Here is a 25,726-nt window from a genome sequence, read left to right on the forward strand (position 1 = left end):
CTTTTTGTACATTGTTGGATTCAATCTGCTAATATGTGTTAAAGACTTTTACATCTATGTTCATGAGAGATATCAGTCCATAGTTTTTTCTTCTTATAATGTCCTTAACTGCTTTTGGTATTAGGGTAATGCTGGACTCATAGAATAAGTTAGGAAGTGTTCCCTTTATTTCCATTTTTTAGAAGAGATTGTGGAGAATTGGTATCACTTCATCCTTGAATGTTGGTTGAATTCATCAGTGAAACCATCTGGGCCTGGTGCTTTCTTTCTTGGAAAGTTATTGATTCAGTCCTTGATACTCAGATTATCTATTTCTCCTTGAGTGAATTTTGATAGTTTGCATCTTTCAAGGAATTGGTTCATTTCATCTAATTTATCAAATTTCTGGGTATACAGTTGCTGATAGTATTCCTTTATTTTTCTTTTAGTGTTCATGGGATAATTAAAGATGATCCCTATTCCATTTCTGATAATGGTATTGTATTGTTTATTTAAACATTTTTTCTGTATATTATTATGTTTTTACATCTTAAAAAGGCTTTCTGGCTGGGGAGAGATTCCTTGGCATAGCCAATTCTTGGAGATAGCAAAGGGCTCAGACAGGAGTGTACCTTAAATATACCAACTGACCAATGCAGAGTCATACCTCCTCTATCTGGCCTGTACACCTCAGGAGGCAATATTCCTCTGTTTTAATCATCCCAGGGCCAGATACCAGGCAACTAGGAACAGACCCTAAAGCTTAAAGTCTGCTGAAATGATTCAAACTAGCCAATCCTAAACTGTTCACTCTGCCTTGCTTTTTCTATAGGGTAGTCTAGGTTTTCCCTTCACTCATGTTTTCTGCCTCCTAGCTACACTGAGGCTTTTCCATATATCTCTGCATGGCATGCTGTGCCTCCCAATTCTAGGACCTATGAGTATAATGAACTTTGTTTTCATGAGCCTCTTCTATACCTTCTCTTGTGGTTGCACCTGACTGACCTGACTGACCATCACATAAAAGAACACAACAGCTAATTTTGTGCCTTTGCTTTTTTCCTTGGTTAGTATGGCTAGAGATTTATTGATTTTATTGATCTTTTCAAAGAACCAGATTTTGGTTTCTGTGATTTTCTCTGTTGTTTTCCTGTTTTCAATTCCATTGATTTCTGTTCTAATTTTTATTATTTCTTTTCTTTTGCTCTCCTTAAGCTTAAATTGCTCTTCTTTCTCTCATTGCCCAAGGTGGAACCTTAGATTGTTGGTTTTAGATTTACCTTCTTTTCTAATATATACATTTAATGCTAAAATTCTAAGTGCTGCTTTCATTGTATCCTACAGGTTTTGATAAACTGTATTTTCATTTTCATTGAGCTCAAAAATACTTTTAAATTTCTCTTTAGACTTCTTTGACCCATGTATTATTTTAAAGTGTGTATTTAATCTCCAAATATTTTGGGATTTTACAGCTATTTTTCTGTTATTTATTTCTAGATTAATTCCATCATGGCCTCAGAAAAGATAGTTTATATAATTTCTGTTACAGGTTGAATTGTGGTCCCCCAAAAGACATGCTGAAGTCCTAACCCATCACATACACACCCCTCCCCTTAACCTGTGAATATGACCTTATTTGGAAATTGGGTCTTTACAGATGTAATCAAGTTAGCATGAAGTCATTAGGGTGGGTCCTAATCCAGTATGACTGGAAGAAATGCACGTGAAGACAGACACACACAGGGAGAATGCTATGTAATTACAGAGGCAGAGAGTGGAATGATGCAGCTACAAGCCAAGGAATGCCAAGGAGTGACAGCCACCACCAGAAGCTAGGAAGATGCAAGGAAGGATTCTCCCCTACAGGTTTCAAAGGGGGCATGGCCCTGCCAACACCCTGATTTTGGACTTCCAGTCTCCAGACTGTGAAACAATAAATTTCTTTTGTTTTAAGCCACCCAGTCTGTGGTACTTTCTTACAGCAATTCTAGGGAACGAATATGATTTCTATACTTTTAAATTTATTAATGTGCATTTCGTGGCCCGGATGTAGTCTCTCTTGGTAAATGTTCTGTGTGACCTTGAGAAGGATGTGTATTCTGCTGTTGTTGGATGGAGTATTCTCTAAATGTCAATTAGATCAGATTGATAATGCTGTTTAGGGCAATTATATCCTTACTGATTTTCTGCCTGCCTGAACTATCAATGACTGAAAATGGGGTGTTGATGTTTCCCAATGTATTTGTGCATTTTTCTGTATCTCTTTGCACTCCTATTAGTTTTTGCCTCATGCATTCTGACACTCAACTTTTTGGTTCATACACATTAAGGATCGTTATATCTCCTTGGAGAGTTGACCTCTTTATCATTATGTAGTGCTCCTCTTTATCCCTGACAGTTTTTCTGGTTCTGAAATCACTTTGTTTGAAATTAATGTAGCTACTCCAGCTTTCTTTTGATTAGTGCTAGTATGGCATAACTTTTCCCATCTTTTGACTTTTTAATTTTAATAATTTATTTTTAATGTTTTAACAGCTTGAGTGATGTATTTCACATACCCACCATTCACCCATATAAAGTGTACTAGTATAGTCACAGAGTTGTGCAACCATCAGCACAATCAATTTTAGAACATTTTTATTACCCCTCCCCCACCAAAAAAATCTTGCAACCCTTTAGTCAACCCCCCATCATCTGCCAGGGCTAGGCAACCACTGAACTACTTTCTGTCTCTATAGATTTGCCTATTCTGGACATTTCATATAATATGTGGTCCTATTAGAATGGAATCATATGATATGTGGTTTTTTTGTGAATTGCTTCTTTCATATAGCATATTTTCAAGGTTCATCCATATTGTGGTATGCATCAGTACTTCATTCCTTTCTGGTGCTGAATAATATTCCATTGTACGAATATACTACTTTTTATTTACCTATTAATCAGTTTATTATCATTTGAGTCATTTCCACTTTTTGTCTTTTCTGCAATAAACATTTGTGTACAACTTTTTGTGAGGGTATATGTTTTCATTTCTCTTGGGTATATAGCTAGGAGTGGGCTGCTGGATCATGTGGTAACTTTATGTGTGAACTTTTGAGAAACTGCCAGACTGTTTTCCACAGTGGCTGCACAATTTTGTATTCCTACCAACAGTGTTTGAAGGTTTGAATTTCTCCACATTTTCTCCAACCCTTGTTATTGTCCATCTTTTTTTATTATAGTTATCTTAGCTGGTGTGAAGCAGTATCTCATTATGGTTTGATTTGCACTTCCCTGAAGACTAATGATTTTGAACACCTTTTCATCTCCTTTTTGGCTATATGTATATCTTCTTTGGAGGAATGCCTGTTCAGGATACTTGCCCATTTTAAAAATAGCTCTTTTATATTCTAGACAGGTCTCTTATTAAATAAAAGATGTGCAAAATTTACGTCCCTTTCTGTGGTTTGTCTTTTCATTTTATTTATGGTATCCTTTAAAATGAAATGTTTTTAATTTTGATGATGTCTAGTTTATTGATTTTTCTTTCTTTGCTTGTGTTTCTGGTGTCATTTCTAAGAAATCATCACCTAATTCATGAATATTTATACCTATGTTTTCTTTAAAGAGCTTTACGGTTTTAGCTTTTGAGGTTAGGCCTTTGATCCATTCTGAGTTGATTTTTGTACATGGTGTGAGATAAGGGTCCAACTCCATTCTTCTACATGTGGACATCCACTTATCCCAGTACCACTTGTTGAAAAGACTATTCTTTCCCCCATTGAATGGTCTTGTTACCTTCGTTGAAGATCAGTTGACCTTAAATGTGAAGTTTATTTCTGGATTCCCAAGTAATTCCAAAAAAACTGGAATTTTTGACTGCTTACTGTGTTCAGGCACAATCCTAAGCACAAATGCACTTACCCCTCATAGTAACTCTGTGAGATGGGCACTATTCTTACCCCCACTTCACGGATGAAGTAGCGAAGATAATGATTTGCCCAAGCTAGTAAGTGGCAGACCCAGGACATGAATTTAGACGACTGCCTTGAGAGCCTGAGCTTTTAACCATGCTACAAATAAATGTGAGAAGTCAAAACTTGGAATCCCACTAAATAGTTCATTTTAAACAAAACAGCTGTAGGTCAAATTGGCCACTTAGTTTGGAAAAACCACAACAGAGGAGGAGCTTTACTAGCTTGCTTCCTACTGAGTATTAGAAATGGACCTGTCTTCCTTGGTTGAAACCCCTCCATCGCCAACTTAAGAATTTATAAATCAACGCACTACTTCGGCTTCTTCTGTTCTTGCAGCAGGACAGACGTTAGCGCTTACCGGCGAAGGGCGGAAAAGCCGCAGGGCCCACTCCCCAGTTCTCAGCCCCGCCGCAGCCTCGCGCTATTTTCTGCCAACAGTATGGGCGTGGACAGAATCGCCCCCCGGGCTGGAGGCCGCCCGTGTTGTCGTAACTCTCGCGGGAAGATGCGTCGTTGCCTCGGTAACGGCGTCGCGGCCGCGAAACATGGCGGGGCGAAGTTTTAAGGTTAGTTCAACTCTACGCTGCTGGGTAGCAGCTAGGTTTCGGGCGGTCCTGCGGACACTGGAATTCATTTAACTTTGGGTCTGAAAGTGTCTCTTTTACAGAGACGGGGCGTTTCAGGGACTCCGCTTCCACCACGCGTTCAGCAACCTTCCACACCTCGTCGGGACCTCCTCGCCAAGGAGGAAGAATATAAGTAAGAAATTTGGCAGTTCAGCTTTTCCTTCTTTCTTTCACTTAAATGAGGCTGCTTACAAATACTTTTCCTGGTGACTGACTGGATCTTTGGGACCATTCACTGTCCAGCAGTTTATCATCCCGTTCGCTTGCCCTTCTTTATCTTTTTAACTTGAGCTGCGACCTCGTAGCTGTTGAAAGTAGGCGAAAATTTAACCCAAGTGAGTAAACCTGTTCGTCAGCGAGACGATACCGCTAGAAGTAGTTTGGATAGCAGGAATTGCCACGAATAGTTCAGTTTCTAGTTAAAGGAATTCCACTTAATTTCAAGTTCCTAGAGTTTACGTATGTAAATTTCTTTTAGGTTTGGTTTCTAAACTGAAAGCATGTTTCTCAGGGCATTTGGAATTACCGTTCTCATCCGCATTTGGTGGTGTTGGGAGGATTTTCCTTCCTTATCTGCTGTCAGTGTAATTACAGCTATCCTGACAACACGTGCTTTCATTCTTGGACCACTCCACTCTTCATCCCCCGGTTTTCATGCAGCGGTCAGAGTAATCTTTTAATTTTATCTTGTCACTCCTTTGTCTAAAACTTTGCAGTGGTTTCCATTTGCACTTCAAAAGCTCTGTCACACCTGGCTCCTACCTCTTGTGTGATCTTGACCTCTCTCCTTTTTGCCAACCAGAATGGCCTTTCTTGACTATGATAAGTAGGCGCCCCATTACTCTTTTTTAATTGTGTAATTAAATTTTCGTTGTAATTAGCATAACTTGTTACAGTAAATTCATTTGTTAGTTTACTTTTTGTCTGTTTCCTCCACTGGACTGTTAGTTCCACAAGGTCAGAGACCATGTCCTTTATTTGCCCTCGTATATACCCTTACCAAAAAAATTATATTTTAAAAATTCACCTTTTTAATTTAACGTAATTTAATTTAAAACTTGGGAAACATTCTGGCAGCTCCTCAAGTGGTTTAACATAGAGTTACCAAATGATCTGTACTTAAAATTAAAGCATGTTTAGAGTTAAAACTGAAGTGTACTTTCTTTAGATAAACTAGACACGTGTCAACTTGCATGTAGAAACAGTGATCTTCCACTGCTTGATGAAACGGGCCTATTATTCAAGTATGAGTGTACTTAATCAATGGTTCTGTTGTTCATATACAGCTCTGAATCAGCTGTTTTCAACCCAAAACATTTGTTTTCTTTACCATGCACCAGATAGCGCTAAAGACATGCACTGATTAGGTTAATTCATTTGGTTATTTAAGGATCTATTTGCATCTGGCCCTTCATTAAGGATATGGTCCTGATCAAAGTCAGGCATCTATAAGAACTATTCTATTTTAGCAAAAGTTTTGTGGTGAAGACTCCCAGTTGTTACTTGTTCTGTTATATGCACTCTGAGGTGTGCAAATCTGAGGTGTTTGAACAGAGTAGCTCCCAGGCACTGCTTGAAATTTGTGATCACTCAGCACTATGCGTAAGGGTGAAATGTCTGGCCATCCTTATAGGCAAGAATATGAGTTCATAACAGAGTATTTTGCCACATGTTGTCTTGGTGGTAAGCATATGGGGATGTTGTTTTAATCAAATGAACACAGCACTTTCCAGGGATCCCAATCCAGAATCTTTTACAATCAGCTCCTGTCAAATAGTTGGAGGAAATAATCACTATATGAGACAGTAAACCAAGGAATATGCTGATCACTCAAGTCCATAGATATTCCATGCCTTGTGCGTATATCATAAAACCAGAGAGCTAAACATGACATCTGGTTTAATTGATCTTGATAACTGGAAGGGCAAGGCTTCCCCCAAACTTCTTGCCCATAAATGCCAATTACATTGGATTTATAGATTAATTTGCAGAGAACTGACATCTTTATGCTGTTGAATCTGCCCTTCCACGAATGTGATATATCTCTATTTACATGTGGGTGTTTTGGGTATCCATTAATAATATTTTATCATATTACTACATAAGAGTCTTGCATGTACAATTTTTTCAAGGTACCTTATAGTTTTTTCTTGCTATAATGAATGGCTCTTTTTCTACTACATTTTCTAATTGGTTATATGTATAGAAACATTACTGATTTTTGTATGTTGATCCTAGACCTATATTTATATAGATTGTCAGCTCTGCTGAACTGTCTTATTCTGCAGAGTCCGTTGAGTTTTTTATAAAGACAGTTATATCATATGCAAATTGTGATAGTTTTGTCCCTTTACAATTTCTTCTGCATCCTTTTTCTTGATCTGGTTAGAACTTCCAGTGCAATATGAAATAGAAAAAGTAATGGTAAGCATTTTTATCTTAGTTATGATTTTCAGGAGCCCACTTTTAATAATTTATCACTACATTTGAGGTTTGCTGTAGTGTTTTGGTATTTTTTTTATCAGGCTTAAGGACGCTGTTTCCCTTAATTCTTTATTTTTTAATTAAGGATAGCTGATATGCAGTATTATACCCTTAATTTGTATTTTGAATGAATGTTAAATTTTAACAAAGCTTTTTCCCCCCCAAATTTATTTAGGCGATGAAATTTTTTTCACCCCCTCGTTTAATGTTTTAACATACTGAACTACAAAGGCAGATTTCTTGTTTTCTTTTAAAGTCCCCCGGATTAGATTGCTTTAATTTTATGGAGGTTCTTTTTCATCTATAAACAGAAATGAAATTGGTCTTGCACTTTTTTCTAGTTCTTTGCCTTTCTGATTTTGATGTGATTATTATCCTAGCCACGTAAAATAAGCTGAATAGTTTTCCTTTTTCGTTTTAGTCTGTTCTTGGAAGCTTCTTGTAATCAGAGATCATCTGCCCTTTGATTAAAATTGTGAAACTGAGTCTAGTGTGGGTGTTTTTTTTTTGCCTGTGAATGCAGTTTCTTTAATAATTTTTGCATCCAGAATAAATTTTGGTTATTTGCTAGTTTTCTGGAAAAGTGTCCACTTCATGTATGTTTTAAAATGTATTAACATGCATTTATTCTAATTATGCTCTTATGTTTTAAGTCTTGACTGTATCTGTAACCTTATACACACCTTCTTTTGGGGACTTTTCTGTCAGTCTTGCTGGGAGGTGTATATGTTTTATTGGTCTTTTCACAGAATTAGCTTTTGGTTTTATTGCTAATCTATGTGATTTAAATTTTTTTTTGATTAGTCTTATCTCTATTATTTCTCTCTCTGCTAATGGTGGATTTATTTCTTCTTTTTTTAGTTTCTTTTTTTAGTTTAGTTTTTCTTATTTTTTAATACATACATTTAATTTCTGTATATTTCTCTCCAACCACAGCATATCGGTTTTTCAGTATCTGTTTTGATATATATATTTCTTTTGTGGTTATTTAGTTTTAAATATTTTATGATTTTTCATAGTGATGATTTCAGGAGTGTGCTTTTGTAGTTCCCAAGCATCTGTTTGTTTGCTTGTTTGTTTTATTTTTGTTATTTTATAATTTATTTTTAATTGTACTGTGGTCAGAGAATGTATATAATATTGATTTTCAAAAATGTTTGAAACTTTGTTGTGACCAGGTACATGTTGAATTTTTGTAAATATTCTGTGTGTTCTTTGATAGAAAGTGTATTCACTATTTGTTGACTCATATCTTAGATCAAGCTAATTAATGTTGCTGTCCATAACATCAGTATCATCACCATTTTTTTTTTCTAGTAGCTGTATTGGTTTCTGTTAGAGATGTACTGAAATCAGCTATAATTATGATTTAAAAATTTCTCCTTATAATTGTGTCCAATTTTGTGTGGGGGCTATATTGTTTGATTTATTTAAATCCTCTTGATGAATAATTCCTTTCGTTATTATGTAGTGTCTGTTATATCTTTTTCATTCCTTTATTCTCAAACTTTTTATGTCATTTAGCTTTATGAAGAGCATTTCTTTTATATTGTCTGGTAATTTCTGCCTTCTAATGAGTGAATTTATTTACATTATTTTGTTTATTAATTTGAAGTTGTTTGGGCCGTCTTATTTTTGTTTTCTATTTATGCCTTTTCTTTGGTTTTTTTTCTGTCTTTTGTTGGTTGAATGAGTTTTCATTATGTCTTTATTTTTCCTTTACTGGTTTGGAAAGACCTTAGAATGCTTTAACTTGGTTTCCCTCATTTGTCAAGTTATATAATACTTATTTCCCCTTTGCTTTGAATACCCTTACCTGTTATTTTCATATTCTGTACTAATTTAGATTTATCATCATGTTTTCTCATTTCTTTGCATTTTTTTTCTGGGTTCAATTTCCTCTTTTCTGAAGCATAGACCATTCATTACTTCTCTGTATGAAAATCGGAGTCTTAAATTCTCCAGTCTTACCCGGAAATTTTGTTACTTTGCATTTATTCTTCAAAGATTGTTTAGCTGAATATAGAACTCGAAATGGCTAGTCCCTGCCCCCCCACCTCCCAATGGTCCATTAAAGATACCATTTCATTGTCCATTGGAATCTAGAGATATTGATAAGGCATCTACTGCCAGCTTTTAAGATAGTCATGCTGGTAGACTGTTTTTCTCTCTTCTTTTTAAATATTTGCTTTGTAATTTAAAGAACATTCTCCTTGTCTTTGAAGTTCTGCAGTTTCATTATGATGTGTACAGGTGTGGATTTGTTTTCTTAATTCTGCTTGAGGTCCCTATATTTATTCATTTCTGGAACATTCTCAGCATTATCTCTTTTTTAAAAAAGTATTGTCTTTTGTTTTATGTTTCTCTCTATATTCTTCAAGTTTCAAATATTTGTCATTTTTCTTTTTGTTTTGTTGCAGTATACTTGATTTACAACATTATACTATTTTCAGGTATACAGCATAGTGATTCAAAACTTTTATAGATTATACTCCATTTAAAGTTATTATAAAATAATGGCTATATTTCCTGTGCTGTACAATATATCCTTGTATCTTATTTATTTTATACATAGTAATTTGTATCTCTTAATCCTTTACCCCTATTGTACTCCTCCCCCCTTCCCTCTCTCCATTGGTAACCACTTGTTTGTTCTCTACATATATGGGTCTGTTTCTGTTTTGTTATATTCATTATTTGCTTCATTTTTCAGATTCCACACATAAGTGATAACACACAGTATTTGTCTTTCTCTGACTTATTTCACTAAGCATAATACCCTCCAGGTCCATTCATGTTGTTGCAAATGGCAAAATTTCATTCTTTTTTATAACTGAATAGTATTCCATGATATGTATGCAGATATATATATATATATATATATATCTCACATCTTCTTTATCCATTCATCTGTTGATGAACATGGAGGTTGCTTCCATATCTTGGCTATTGTAAATAATGCTGCTATGAACATTGGGGTGCATATATCTCTTCAGAGTAGTGTTTTCATTTTCTTTGGATATATATCCAGGAGTGGAATTACTGGGTCATATGGTAGTTATATCTTTAAGTTTTTGAGAAACTGCCATACTGTTTTCCACAGTGGCTGCACCAATTTACGTTCCCACCAACAGTGCACAAGGGTTCCCTTTTCTCCACATCCTTGCCAACATTTGTTATTTGTGGTCTTTTTGATGATAGCCATTCTGACAGGTGTGAGGTGATACCCTATTGTAGTTTTGCTTTGCATTTCTCTGATGATTAACAGTGTTGAGCATTTCATGTGCCAGTTGGCCATCTGTGTTCTTCTGCGGGAAAATGTCTATTCAGGTCTTCTGCCCATTTTTTAACCAGGTTATTTGTTTTTTTGATATTGAGTAGTTTGAGCTATTTATATACTTTGGGCATTAAACCCTTGTTGGTCATATCATTTGCAAATATTTTCTCCCATTCAGTAGATTGTCTTTTAATTTTGTCAATGCTTTCTTTTCCTTTCCTTTCCTTATAAATTTAATTAGGTCCTATTATTTATTTAGTTAGTTAGTTTCCTCTGCCTTAGGAGACAGATCCAAAAATTACTGCTGTGGTTTATGTCAGAGTGTTCTGCCTCTGTTTTCTTCTGGAGTTTTATGGTTTATGGTCTTACATTTAAGTCTTTAATCCATTTTGAGTTTATTTTTGAATATGGTATGAAAAAATGTTCTAATTTCATTCTTTTACATGTAACAGTCCAGTCTTCCCAGCACCACTTATTGAAAGACTGTCTTTTCCTCATTGTATATTTTTGCTTCCTTTGTCATAGATTAATTGCCCATATAAGTGTGGGTTTGTTTCTGGGTTCACTATTCTGTTCCATTGATCTCTGTGTCTGCTTTTGTTCCAGTACCATACTGTTTTGGCTACTGTAGCTTTGTAGTATAATGATTATGGATCAATCCAAGAAGAATATATAACAATTGTAAATATATATGCACCCAACATAAGAGTATCTAAATACATAATGCAAATGACAACAGACATGACGGACAGTAACACAATAATAGTAGGGAACTTTAACACCCCACTTACATCAATGGACAGATCATTCAGACAGAAAAATCAATGAGGAAACACTGGCCTTAAATGACACGTTAGACCAAACAGAATACATAGTATTCTATTCAAAGGCAGCAGAATACACATTCTTTTCAAGATCACATGCTAGCCCACAAAACAAGTCTCAGTAAATTTAAGAAAATTGAAATCATATCAAGCATCTTTTCCACCTACAGTACTATGAGATTAGAAATCACCTACAAGAAAAAAACTGCAAAAAACACAAACATGTGGAGGCTAAAAAATATGCTACTAAACCAATGGATCACTGCAGAAATCAAGGAGGAAATCAGAAAATACCTGGAGACAAATGAAAATGAAAACACAGCAATCCAAATTGTATGGGATGCAGCAAAAGCAGTTCTGAGACGGAAGTTTATAGCGATACATGCCTGCCTCAGGAAATAAGAAAAATCTCAAACAACCTAACCTTACACCTAAAGGAATTAGAAATAGAAGAACAAACAAAACCCAAAGTTAGTAGAAGGAAAGACATAACAATCTGTTGATTGTCCCTCCTGGGCACTTGTTTCTTAATGCAATTTGTTACCTTTGTGAAGACATCTTTAGTAGGGTTTGCTTTCTGAGAGAGTTGCATGTGATCTAGATGAGCAAATCCCTAAGGGTGGTTTTGCATTTAACTTTATTAGCTTATCAGAGATTTCACTGGTTCTAAGCCAGCTTTCTATATTAAAGTTTTGGCATAGTGTCCCCGTACCATCTGGGTAAGATGAACTTGGACTACACTCCTATGTGCTCTGATTACTCACAAGGGAATCTTTTCCACACATGGCTCTAGTTTCATTTCCATTCACCTGAGGTTATGGGTAGTGTTTTTGTGGTCTGTGGTTCACAGGTGTAGCCCTTCATGACTCTCTCATGTGCATCAGTTTCTAGCTGTTAAGCTGTTCTGGCTTCTGTTCCTGTTTACTGCTCTCATTTTGAGTTGGTGCTTTATTTTTAGTGCCAGGGTATTTTCCTTTTCTGAGTTTAAGTTTAGCAATATTTCCTTCATTATATTTTATCCAGGATTTCTATGGGTTTGGGAGCAGAAGAATAGCCTTTTGATTTATCTCAGCCTGCTCTATTGACCAGAAACCTCTAATGGTTCTTGTTAAGGAATTTGAAAAATCAGATAAAGGCATCTTGAATACAACTTTAAGTTTTTATTAGATATTTTTATTTTGATTAACTCATCCTAAGATATAAAAATATTTCTTAAAACATCAGACTTTTTTACAAAGAGATATGATGCTGCTTTTTTTCTTCCTGGGGGTGGGAGTCATCACTGGTTTGTGGTACTTCTGAATCACATATCTAAAAAAACAAGGTATCTCATTTTAAAAATTGCTCTGCATATTTTCTTCATATAACTTCAGAAGAGCCTAGATAGTCTAGATATGTGAACTATGAATAGAATTTAAAAGTTACATGCTTTTGAAGATGTTTATTATAATGTTAACCTTTAAAACTGAGAAGGGGACTTCAGCTAACAGGGGGAATGGTTTAGTACATTATGTTAACTTCAACTCTAGAATATTTCATAGCCATTTAAGGCACTAATTATAAAAATTATATAGAGATAAATATATTCCATCTGTATTGTTATGGCAGAACAGTACAAAATTGTGTGTGTGCTTACAGATGAAAATTAGAAGGGAATTTTAAAAATGATTGGATGATGGTGGTAGGATGATGAGCAATTTTTTCTTTAAAAATGGTTTCCCTCAATGGCATTGCTATTCTTACAGTCTTAATGGGACTAAATAGTATTCCTATTCTTTGCTAGATTCCAAATAGATTGAAAAAAAAAAAAAAAGGAGTGGCAGGTGTAGGTCAAAGTAATCACCTGTATTCCTGATGAAGCTGATATTGAAGTATGTAACTGAGGTATGAGCCACCTCAGGTCAGCCCACTAAACCCCAGATATACCTCCCCAGTCACCTGAACACCCCTGATGAAATCAGCCCCCTCCACGCCCCACCCCACTCCTGTTCCCAATTGGAGTTGATCCCAAGGACATGGAGAGTGGAACTGAGTTGAACCCACCCAGTTTATTCTTCCCAAATAAACCATTCCACCTGAAGTAATGGCCAGGGAGAGGCTAGGAGTTACATGGTTTGAAATTCCACCAGAAAGAAGAAGGATCTTGGGGATTTGGAGATAAGCTTTGTAATAGTTGTGTTAATTTTCAAACAAAAATGTCATATGTATGTTTTGGCATTTATTGATTAGCTAAATTGTAGTTATTGAAATTTAATTACTTTTATTTTTGTGTTACAATCTTCAGTCTATCACAATTATTATTTTCTGCTTTTAGGCGTTTAAATGCAGAATTAGAGGCAAAAACGGCTGATCTGGTTCGACAAGCTGAGGAAGTAATAGTAAGTGAATGTACAATTAATAGTAATTCCATGTAAGTGCTAGTTTTTTAACTTTTTAATTTGATGTGTAACATACATACAAAAAAGTGCCCAAAGCATAAATTTTCAGCTCAATGAATTATCATAAATTGAACATCAATATATGCATAAGCATGTGTATACAGGCATGTATATGTTTTTTGATAAGCACACTTTTTTTTTTTTTTAATTTATTTTTGGCTGCATTGGGTCTTCGCTGTGGTGCATGGGCTTCTCATTGCAGTGGCTTCTCTTGTTGCAGAGCACGGGCTCTAGAGCATAGGCTCAGTAGTTGTGGTGCATGGGCTTAGTTGCTCCGCGGCATGTGCGATCTTCCCAGACCAGGGCTCGAACCTATGTCCCCTGCATTGGCAGGCGGATTCTTAACCACTGCGCCACCAGGGAAGCCCAGCACACGTTTTCTGAAAGCCACTGAAAAAGTGTTTTCCATTTAGATATTCCAATCATCTAATTAACAGGAACATTAATATTTAATAGTATTTCCCACTATTTTAAGATTAATGTTTGCAAGTAGCTATATAGAATTAGTACTGGTAATTCAGTAAGGATAGAAATAAAATGGTCTCTGGACAGAAGCTGAATAAAGGTTCACAACTACCATTAATGCTCAGATAGTAACCTGTTTCTTAAACTCTGCAGTTGGATGTAACGCAGATTCTTAGGGCTAGACCATAATCCGATTTATAGTCAGGAAAAATGTAGTGAGGTTACATCACTAGACAATGTAAGCATATTTGCCCCATTCTGGCTACCAAATTGGTTATTCCTACTTTAAGCATCGTCCCTAAGTATCAGCATTCCCAATATTAGTTGATAGGATATAGTTATATTCCTTAGAGGAATAAAGTAGCTGCTTTCAAACTTTTTAAATTTTTTATTCTAATTCTCTTTCATTTAAATCCCACCCCCACCCCACTTTGGAGTTGATGGAGGCAGGGAAGAATAGGCAATATTTTAATGTCTTAGACAGATCCATCATTATTTGTTGGTTTAGGAATGAGAAACATATATAACAAACATTTCAAGTAATATTTAGATAATGGTTACAGATTTACTAGTTGCATTTGTAATTAAATATTTTACTAAAAAATAAACATTTTATTACATCTTTTAGTTTTTGTCAGCGTCTGAAGAGCAGGAAAATAATTTTTCTGAAAATAATGTTCAGAAACTCAACATTATACTAGAGTGAGGGATTCATTATGTATTCTGATCAGAGTCCTCTAATGGATATAACTTTTGCCACATTGAATTTTTGTTTTTTCACTTTCATGTTAATACATCTTCTCCAAAAGGTTTCACTCTTAGTGCTTCATTTTTAGCACTTTCATTTCTATGTGGTCGTCTTAACATTGAAGTTTTTCTGATTTGAGACAAGTTTTTCTATCCATTAAATGGATTTATGTTTCCACTTCTTGTGAACCTTATTTCCTTTGCATGTTACAGAAGATGGAAGCTCTAATGTAGTTGGGAAGCAGGAGTCAGCTAAGATCATATAAAGGCATTGGCATTCTTACAATTTTGCCTTAGAATTGACTCTTTTAACCAAGAATGAATGAAAGGGTGAAACTACATTGTACCAGATCTTATTTTGATGCCATAGCTTTTAGAATTCTGTGCTTTGATTTTATAGAAATTGTGGACAACTCTGAAATAATTCATGATCAGAAAGGCACTTGAATATATCCTAGTTTTGTGCGTTATTTTCCTATATGACTTTGTTTTATTTAACTAGAGAGATCAGCAAGAAGTACGATCTCAGTCTATTTCAACACAAACTAAATCATATGAAGAGCAAGATGATTACAGTTTAAGGTAAGACTTAAATTCCCAAACACCTTAAAAACTTTTTCTTTTTACTGGGTAAATGCTTTAAGATTGTTTTCTGTTGTTTTTTTTTTTTAATTAAGGTATATTTGACATACATTATATTGGTTTTAGGTGTACAACACAATGATTCAGTATTTGTATATATTGTGAAATGATCACCACAGTAAGTATAGTTAATATCCATTACCATACATAGTTACAGAATCTTTTTTCCCTGTGATGAAAACTTTTAAGATCTACTTTTTTAGCAGCTTTCAAATATGCCATTAGTATTATTAAGTATAGTCTCCATGCTGTACATTACATCCCTATGATTTACTTATTTTATAATTGGAAATTTGTACCCTTTGACTCCTTTCACCTATTTCGCCTGCTCCCAACCAACCAGCCTCTGGCAACCATCAATCTGTTCTCTGTATCTACAGGCTTGTTTTTATTTGTCTGTTTTTAGATTCCACGTACAAGTGAGATCACTTATTTGTCTTTGTCTTTCTCTGACTTATTTCACTTAGCATAATGCCCTCGAGGTCCATCCATGTTGTCAAAATGGCAAGATTTCATTCTTTTTTTATGGCTCAGTAATAGTTACATATATATATAAATATTATTTTATATAATACTTTAACATATATATATATATATATATATATATATATATATATATATAAGCACATGTTCTTTTCTCATTCATCCATTGATGGACATTTAGGTTGTTTCCATATCTGGCCTATTGTAAATAATGTTGCAATGAACATGGAGGTGCATATATATAAAAAAATTAGTGTTTTCATTTTCTTCAGATAAATACCCAGAAGTGGGATTGCTGGATCATATGACTGTTCTGTTTTTAATATATTTTTCCTTTTTCCTTTTTTTTTTAATAGATCTTTATTGGCGTATAATTGCTTCACAATACCGTGTTAGTTTCTGTTGCACAACAAAGTGAATCAGCCATATGCATACACATGTCCCCATATCCCCTCCCTCTTGAGCCTCCCTCCCATCCTCCCTATCCCACCCCTCTAGGTCATCACATAGCACCGAACCCATCTCCCTGTGCTATGCTGCTGCTTCCCACCAGCCAACTGTTTTACTTTCGGTAGTGTATATATGTTGATGCTACTCTCACTTCACCCCAGCTTCGCCCTCCTACCCCATGTCATCAGGTCCATTCTCTATGTCTGCCTCTTTATTTCTGCCCTGCAACTAGGTTCATCAGTACCATTTTTTTTTTTTTTGGATTCCATATATATATGCGTTAGCATACGGTATTTGTTTTTCTCTTTCCGACTTACTTCACTCTGTATAACAGGCTCTAACTCCATCCACCTCACTACAAATAACTCAATTTCGTTTCTTTTTATGGCTGAGTAATATTCCATTGTATATATGTGCCACATCTTCTTTACCCATCCCTCTGTCGATGGACACTTAGGTTGTTTCCATGTCCTGGCTATTGTAAATAGTGCTGCAGTGAACATTGTGGTGCATGTCTCTTTTTGAATTGTGGTTTTCTCAGGGTATATACCCAGCAGTGGGATTGCTGGGTCATATAATAGTTCCGTTTTTAGTTTTTTTAGGAACCTCCATACTGTTTTCCATAGTGGTTGTATCAATTTACACTCCCACCAACAGTGTAGGAAGGTTCCATTTTCACCACACCCTTTCCAGCATTTATTGTTTCTAGCTTGTTTGATAATGGCCATTCTGACCAGCATGGGGCAATACCTCATTGTAGTTTTCATTTGCATGTTTTCTAATAATTAGTGATGTTGAGCATCTTTCATGTGCCTCTAGGCCATCTGTATGTCTTCCTTGATGAAATGTCTATTTAGGTCTTCTGCCCATTTTTTAACTGGATTGTTTGTTTTTTTGATATTGAGCTCCATGAGCTGTTTGTATATTTTGGAGATTAATCCTTTGTCTGTTGTTTCATTTGCAAATATTTTCTCCCATTCTGAGGGTTGTCTTTTTGTTTATGGTTTCCTTTGCTGTGCAAAAGCTTTTAAGTTTAATTAAGTCCCATTTGTTGATTTTTATTTCTGTTATTCTAGGAGGTGGGTCAAAAGAGATCTTGTTGTGGTTTATGTCAAAGAGTGTTTTTCCTATATTTTGCTCTAAAAGTTTTATAGTGTCTAGTCTTATATTTAAGTCTTTAATCCGTTTGGAGTTTATTTTTATGTATGGTGTTAGGTAGTGTTCTAATTTCATTCTTTTACATGTAGCTGTCCAGTTTTCCCAGCACCACTTATTGAAGAGGCTGTCTTTTCTCCATTGTATGTTCATGCCTCCTTTGTTGTAAATTAGGTGCCCGTATGTGTGTGGGTTTATCTCTGGGTATTCTATCCTGTACCATTGATTTGTATTTCTGTTTCTCTGCCAGTATCATACTGTCTTGATTACTGTAGCTTTGTGGTATAGTTTGAAGTTGGGGAGCCTGATTCCTCCAACTCTGTTTTTCTTTCTCAAGATTGCTTTGGCTATTCGGGGTCTTTTGTGTTTCCATACAAATTGTAAGATTTTTTGTTCTAATTCTGTGAAGAATGCCATTGGTAGTTTGATAGGGATTGCATTGAATCTGTAGATTGCTTTGGGTAGTATAGTCATTTTCACAATATTGATTCTTCCAATCCGAGAACATGGTATATTTCTCCATCTGTTTATGTCGTCTTTGATTTCTTTCATCAGTGTTTTATAGTTTTCTGAGTACAAGTCTTTCGCCTCTTTAGGCAGGCTTATTCCTAGGTATTTTATTCTTTTTGTTGCAATGGTAAATGGGAGTGTTTCCTTAATATCTCTTTCTGATTTTTTGTTGTTGGTGTATAGGAATGCCAGAGATTTCTGTGTATTAATTTTGTATCCTGCAACCTTACCAGATTCATTGATTAGTTCTAGTAGTTTTCTGGTGACATCTTTAAGATTTTCTATGTATAGTATCGTGTCATCAAAAAATAATGACAGTTTTACTTCTTCTTTTCCAATTTGTATTCCTTTTATTTCTTTTTCTTCTCTGATTGCCATGGCTAGGACTTCCAAAACTATGTTGAATAATAGTGGCAAGAGTGGGCATCCTTGTCTTGTTCCTGATCTTAGAGGAAATGCTTTCAGTTTTTCACCCTTGAGAATGATGTTTGCTGTGGGTTTGTCATATATAGCCTTTATTATGTTGAGGTAGGTTCCCTCTATGCACACACTCTGGAGAGTTTTTATCATAAATGGGTGTTGAATTTGTCAAAAGCTTTTTCTGCATCTATTGAGATGATCATATGGTTTTTATTCTTTAATTTGTTAATATAGTGTATCACATTGATTGATTTGCGTATATTGAAGAATCCTTGCATCCCTGGGATAAAACCCACTTGATCATGGTGTATGATCCTTTTAATGTGTTGTTGGATTCTGTTTGCTAGTATTTTGTTGAGGAATTTTGCATCTATATTCATCAGTGATATTGGTCTGTAATTTTCTTTTTTTGTAGTATCTTTGTCTGGTTTTGGTGTCACAGTAATGGTGGCCTCATAGAATGAGTTTGGGAATGTTCCTTCCTCTGCAATTTTTTGGAAGAGTTTGAGAAGGATGTGTGTTAGCCCTTCTCTAAATGTTTGATAGAATTCACCTGTGAAGCCATCTGGTCCTGGACTTTTGTTTGTTGGAAGATTTTTAATTACAGTTTCAATTTCATTACTTGTGATAGGTCTGTTTAATTCTTTCTGGTTCAGTCTTGGGAAATTGTGCCATTCCAAGATTTTGTCCGTTTCTTTGTGGTTGTCCATTTTATTGGCATATAGTTGTTTGTAGTAGTCTTTTATAATCCTTTGTATTTCTGCAGTGTCGTTGTGATTTCTCCTTTTTCATTTCTAATTTTATTGATTTGCATCCTCTCCCTTTTTTTCTTGATGAGTCTGGCTAAGGGTTTCTCAATTTTGTTTACCTTCTCAAAGAACCAGCTTTTAGTTTTATTGATCTTTGCTATTGTTTTCTTATTTCTATTTCATTTATTTCTACTCTGATCTTTATGATTTCTTTCCTTCTACTGACTTTAGGTTTTCTTTGTTCTTCTTTCTCTAGTTGTTTTAAGTGTAGGCTTAGATTGTTTATTTGAGATTTTTCTTGTTTCTTGAGGTGAGATTGAATTGCTCTCAACGTCCTTCTTAGAACTGCTTTTTCTGCATCCCATAGGTTTTGGGTCGTCATGTTTTTGTTGTCATTTGTTTCCATGTATTTTTTATTTCTTCTTTGATTTCTTCAGTAATCTCTTGGTTATTTAGTAGCACACTGTTTAGCCTCCATGTATTTGTGTGTTTTACAGTTTTTTTCCTGTAACTGATTTCCAATCTCATAGCGTTGTGGTCAGAAAAGATGCTTGATACAATTTCAGTTTTCTTAAATTTTTCAAGGCTTGATATGTGACCCAAGATGTGATATATCCTGGATAATGTTCCATGTGCACTTGAGAAGAAAGTGTATTCTGCCACTTTTGAGTGGAATGTTATGTAAATATCAGTTAGATCTATCTAGTCTATTGTGTCATTTAAAGCTTGTGTTTCTTTATTTATTTTCTGTTTGGATGATCTGTCCATTGGTATAAGTGGGTGTAAAATCCCCTACTGTTATTATGTTACTGTCAATTTCTCCTTTCATGGTTGTTAGCATTTGCCTTATGTATTGAGGTGCTCCTAAGTTGGGTGCATATATATTTATAATTGTTATATCTTCTTCTTGGAATGATCCCTTGATCATTATGTAGTGTCCTTCTTTGTCTCTTGTAATAATCTTTATTTTAAAGTCCATTTTGTCTGATATGAGAATTGCTACTCCAGCTTTCTTTTGATTTCCATTTGCATGGAATATCTTTTTCCACCCCCTCACTTGCAGTCTGTATGTGTCCCTAGGTCTGAAGTAGGTCTCTTGTAAACAGCATATATATGGGTCTTGTTTTTGCATCCATTCAGCCAGTCTGTGTCTTTTGGTTGGGGCATTTAATCCATTTACATTGAAGGTTATTATCAATATGTATGTTCCTGTTACCATTTTCTTAATTGTTTTGGGTTTGTTTTTGTGGGTCTTTTTCTTCTCTTGTGTTCTCTCTTAGAGAAGTTTCTTTAGCATTTGTTGTAAAGCTGGTTTGGTGCTGCTGAATTCTCTTAGCTTTTGCTTGGCTGAAAAGCTTTTGACTTTTCCATCGAATCTGAATGAGATCCTTGCTGGGTAGAGTAATCTTGGTTGTAGGTTTTTCTCTTTCATCACTTTAAGTATATCCTGCCACTCCTTTCTGGCCTGCAGAGTTTCCGCTGAAAAATCAGCTGATAACCTTATGGGGATTCCTTTTTATACTATTTTTTGTTTTTCCCTTGTTGCTTTTAATATTTTTTGTTGAATTTAATATTTGTTAGTTTGATTAATATGTGTCTTGATGTGTTTTTCCTAGGGTTTATCCTATATGGGACTCTCTGTGCTTCCCGGACTTGGGTGACTATTTCCTTTCCCATGTTTGGGAATTTTTCAACTATAATCTCTTCAAATATTTTTCTCAGACCCTTTCTTTTTCTCTCCTTCTTCTGGGACCACTATAATTCAAATGTTGGTGTGTTTAGTGTCGTCCCAGAGGTCTCTGAGATTGTCTTCCATTGTTTTCATTCTTATTTCTTTATTCTGCTCCTCGGCAGTTATTTCCACCATTTTGTCTTCTTCATTCTTCTGCCTCAGTTATTCTGTTTTTGATTCCTTCTAGTGTATTTTTCATTTCAGTTATCGTGTTGTTCATCTCTCTTTGTTTGTTCTTTAGTTCTTCTGGATCTTTGTTAAACATTTCTTGTATTTTCTCAGGCCGTGCCTCCATTCTATTTCCGAGATTCTGGATCATCTTTACTGTCATTACTCTGAATTCTTTTTCATGTAAATTGCCTATTTCCTCTTCATTTATTTGGCCTTGTAGGTTTTTACCTTGCTCCTTCATCTGTGTGATATTTTTTGCTGTCCCTTTTTTTTTTTTTTTTTTTTAATGAGTGGGATTGTTTTTCTGTCTTACTGGTTGTTTGGCCTGAGGCTTCCAACTCTGGAGTTTGTAGGCTGTTGGGTAGAGCTGGGTCTTGATGTTGAGATGATGAACTCCAAGAGACCTCACTCGGATCAGTGTTCCCTGGGGTCTGAGGTTCTCTGTTAGTGTGCAGTGGTTTGGACTCAGAGCTCCCACCGCAGGAGCTTCGGCCTGACCCCAGGCTCATGAACCGAGATCCCGCAAGCCACCTGGGGCAGAAATGAAAAAAAAAACAATAACAAAATAAAAAATAAAATCAGACTAGGAAACTAACAGATATGTTAGGAAGAATATAAAAAAATATAAGTAAATGAATCAACAACCAGAAGGTACATCAGTACCACAATAGTAAAAAGAGGAGGAGGGAAAAGAAGAAAAAAAAAAGGTGGGGGGGGAAGGCCTTAGCTGTGGAGAGCAGGGCCAAAGCAAGGGTGAGGTTTGGGCAGTGGGCGGGGCCAATGCTCAGGACCCACAGGGCTGGAAAAGGCTCTGGGGGCTTTGGGGGTGGGGTGGGGCTTAGGTTCAAGGAACAGAAGGGGCCCAGGCATGACCCCCACCCCTGGTCTCAGAGGGCAGGGGACCTCATCTGGGAGCCCAGCAGGCTTCCTGGGCTTGATTGAGCAGCCCAAACAGCCGCCTCTCCTCTCCTGCTCCTCCAGTCTGGGGTCTGGGAGGGCCCCTCCCACCTGCCTCTCCTGTTCTCCCCTTGGCCTCCTTCCTATGCCCCCAAGACCCACATGACCTGGATGGGGGCTTTGGAGGGCAGGAGATTGACCTGGGAGCTCAGCAGGCGTCCTGGGCCCAAGTGGGTGAGGCAAACACCATCGGCTACTCTCCTGCTCCTCCTGCAGGGTGCCTCCTGCAGGGCCCCTCCCACCTGCCTCTCCTGATCTCCCTGGCCTTCCTCCTATGCCCACAAGGACCCACGCAGCCTGGAGGGGGCTTGGAGGGCAGGGGATCGGCCTGGGAGCTCAGCAGCCTCCCTGGCCTGAGTGGGCCAGGTGATCGCCCTCCACTCCTCTCCCGCTCTTCCTCTTCCCGGAGAGTCCCTCCCACCTGCTTCTCGTGATCTCCCTGGCCTCAGGGGCACCGATCTTGTCTGGCCTCCACTTCTCCTCCCACCTCGGTCCCCCTACGTCCTACTGGTTCACTCTGGGGTTCCTCCCATCTCCTTGGGGGTCAGAGTCCCCCACCAGCAGCCGGCAGGTGCCCTAGTTGTGGGGAGACTTTAACTTTGTGTCTTTCCACACCACCATCTTGACTCCTCCCCCCTCTGTTTTTAATTTTTGAGGAACCTCCATACTGTTTTCCATAGAGGGTGTACCAAATTATGTTCCCACCAACAGTGTGCAAGGGTTCCCTTTTCTCCACAGCCTTGCTAGCATTTGTTATCTCTTATCTTTTGATAATAGCCATTCTTACAGGTGTGAGGTGATAGCTCATTGTTGTTTTGATTTACATTTCCCTGATGATTAGTGATGTTGAGCTTCTTCTCATGCATCTGTTGGCAATCTATTTTTCCTCTTGGGAAAATGTCTGTTTCGCTTTTGCCCATTTTTAAATCCAATTGTTTGTTGGTTTTTTTTTTTAACTGACTTTTATGAGATTTTTAAAATATATTTTTGATAGTAACCCTGTATCAGATACATGATTTGCAAATATTTTGTCCCATTCAGTAAATTACCTTTAGTCTTGTTGATGCTTTCCTTTGCTGTGCAGAAGCTTTTTAGTTTGATGTAGTCCCATGTGTTTATTTTTGCTTTTGTTGCCTTTGGTTTTGGTGTCAAATCCAAAAAAATAATCACTAAGACTGATGTCGAGGAGCTAGCCACCTATATTTTTCTTTTAGGAGCTTTATGGTTTCAGGTTTTATATTCAAATGTTTAATCCATTTGAGTTTATTTTTATGTATGATGTAAGATAACAGTCCATTTTCTTTTTTTTACATGTGGCTATCCATTTTTCCCAGCACCATTTATTGAAGAAGCTATCCTTTCCCCATTGTATATTCTTAGCTCCTTTGTCATAAATTAATTGAGCTTATATGAGTGAGTTTATTTCTGGGCTCTGTATTCTGCTGCATTGATCTATGTGTCTGTTTTCATGCCAATACCATACTTTTTTGATTACTATAGCTTTGTATAATTGCTTGAAATTGGGAGAATGCCATTTTTCTTGGATAGTGTATGTGGATCTGTTATTATATAATATCTTTTTACATGTAAGTATTAGAAATCTATAATTTGAAGAATAAGGTAAGTTATAAAATACTAATAATTGGAGGCTTATACCAGTCAGACACAATGTAAACCTTTTACCTATTTTATCTCATTTAATTCTCAAAGTATTATTTTGAAATAAATATTACTGTCCTCATTTTAAAAAATGAGGAAACTGAAGCTTAGAGAAGTTCAGTAGATTGCCTAAGGACTTACAGATGGTATGTAATTGCACTGAGATCCAAATTACAGTTAATTAATTAACAATTAGTTTTAATATGTCTCGGTTTAGCATCATTTATTATTAATATATGGTGTTTACTTTTTATCTGTAGACGTCCATTATTGTCTGAAGGGACAGTTCATTTACGTTCAGAAACTAAGGTATGAAATCAAACTTTATGTGACTGTGATTATATTCTGTAGAATTTAGGTTGTTTTTTAGATTTTTCTCTTTTTGTATTATTCTCACTTTTATTGTGTTTATTGTGGGTAGGGTAGGGGGTGTTTTCTTTAAAATGCTTTTCCTGAGCCACAAGAACTCCAGGGCCCCTGCCTGTGAATGGGCAGCTGGCACATGTCACTCCTGCAACATTTCTGGAAAGAAGGATGAGGTGGGCAGGCAGGCCCTCCCCCAAAGAGCTCCCCAGGCCAGCTCTGCTGGCCTCGGCCCCTCTGAAAAAGAAACCCAAACCCCAGAAACACCCCACCCCTTGGGCTCACGAAGCTGGGTGTGTATCCCTGCTACCCCACAAGTGGCCTCCTCTCCGTCCTTCCTACCCCCTTTCCTTGGGCTTCTCTGTGCTCCCCTTGTGGGCACTTCAGCCCCAACCTGCCTGCTTCCCGCGCTGCCCTGGAAGATGCTTTCATATTTGCCGGGCTTGCCTGTTGTCTACAAAACCGAGGATGCTCACCCAGTGCACTCCAGCTGATTCTGGCTGGGCACCCTTCCCCCACCACTGGTCGCCTCTACCCTGTGACAGTGCACTGGCCTAGGGGGTAGAGGCAACCAGTCCCACCAGCCTCCCACTAGCTTGAAGGGAGCAGGTCCCAGGGCCCGCAGCATGCCTTCCAGTAACAGCTAGAAATAGAATATTAGCCTTGATATTCAGAAGGGATGTCTTTATGAAATGTTGCTCGTAAAATGAATTGAATCCTTTTTTGTCTCATAATTTCACTGAACAATTTGGAGATACATTGGAAAAATTCTAAGTGAAATTAAGTTTTCTCTCCAAAGCCCAAATTTACTAGATAGAAGATCTGAAAAAGAAAAGTGTTCATATACAAAGAAGGTGATTGGGAAGGTTTATTCATTCATTTAAATATTTACAGTGTGTAGAGATCACTATTCCAGCTGCTGGGCACACTGGGATGTACAAATTCCCTATCCATGGGAATCTAGACCTAAGGAATAGTATACGTGGAGGCCTATCTGAAGAATAATCGGTGAGGAGAATTAAATTCTGTGAATCAGAACATCCAGTTTAACGTTCCGCTAACTAGTTGAATATCCTTGAATCTTTGGGACTCATTTTCTTATCTTTAAATCTCTTGCTCCTAGTAATAACTAGGTCTTTTCCAGGTATACAATTTTGGATTCCTTAAAATATAACTTGATTAATTCTCTGAAAATAGGAATTCTTCTGTGTAGCAATCTAGCAATTCTGTGTATTACACAATTTCCTTCCTTGGCAAGTGATTAGAGTCTAATTAAGTAATCATTTAAATTCTTTTCATGTAGCCAAAGACCAAAAACGTTGATCCAATAAGCAAAGTTCAAAACAAATTACACTCTGCAAGTAAAGGAAGGAAATCAAATTCAAGGTATAGTACAGTTTTTACAGTATTACTTTTTTTTTAATTTTATAATGTATACTATCATTGTTCTTAATAAGTTCTGTTTCTCCAGATCTTTTTATACCCAAAATATACAAAATTGTACTCTGTATTTCTTCTCCACATTTAACAATTTAAAACATCTTCTAATCAGAAATGTCTTGCAACAGTTAATGAACATTTTGTATTGTTCTCTTAAGAAAAATTGCCACATTTCAAATTTTTTAAATTTTATTTT

At 36.5% G+C, this 25,726-nt stretch overlaps 1 protein-coding gene across 6 annotated transcripts in view; it reads left to right on the forward strand.

The window, feature by feature from the left end:
• Positions 1–25,726, forward strand: part of TEX9 (testis expressed 9) — a 227,406-nt gene that overhangs the window by 132,333 nt on the left and 69,347 nt on the right. For 5 of the 6 annotated variants that reach the window (XM_068552083.1, XM_068552103.1, XM_068552111.1 and 2 more), the window contains 4 exons: positions 13,464–13,527; positions 15,302–15,381; positions 23,988–24,036; positions 25,394–25,476. In XM_068552083.1, the coding sequence (XP_068408184.1) occupies positions 13,464–13,527; positions 15,302–15,381; positions 23,988–24,036; positions 25,394–25,476 (276 nt within the window). Of the gene's footprint in view, positions 1–4,428; positions 4,505–4,605; positions 4,698–13,463; positions 13,528–15,301; positions 15,382–23,987; positions 24,037–25,393; positions 25,477–25,726 lie in introns of those variants that run through there. The other variant, XM_068552073.1, reaches the window with a different exon arrangement.

Source organism: Eschrichtius robustus, chromosome 1, assembly GCF_028021215.1.
Source record: "Eschrichtius robustus isolate mEscRob2 chromosome 1, mEscRob2.pri, whole genome shotgun sequence".
Lineage (NCBI taxonomy): Eukaryota > Metazoa > Chordata > Mammalia > Artiodactyla > Eschrichtiidae > Eschrichtius > Eschrichtius robustus.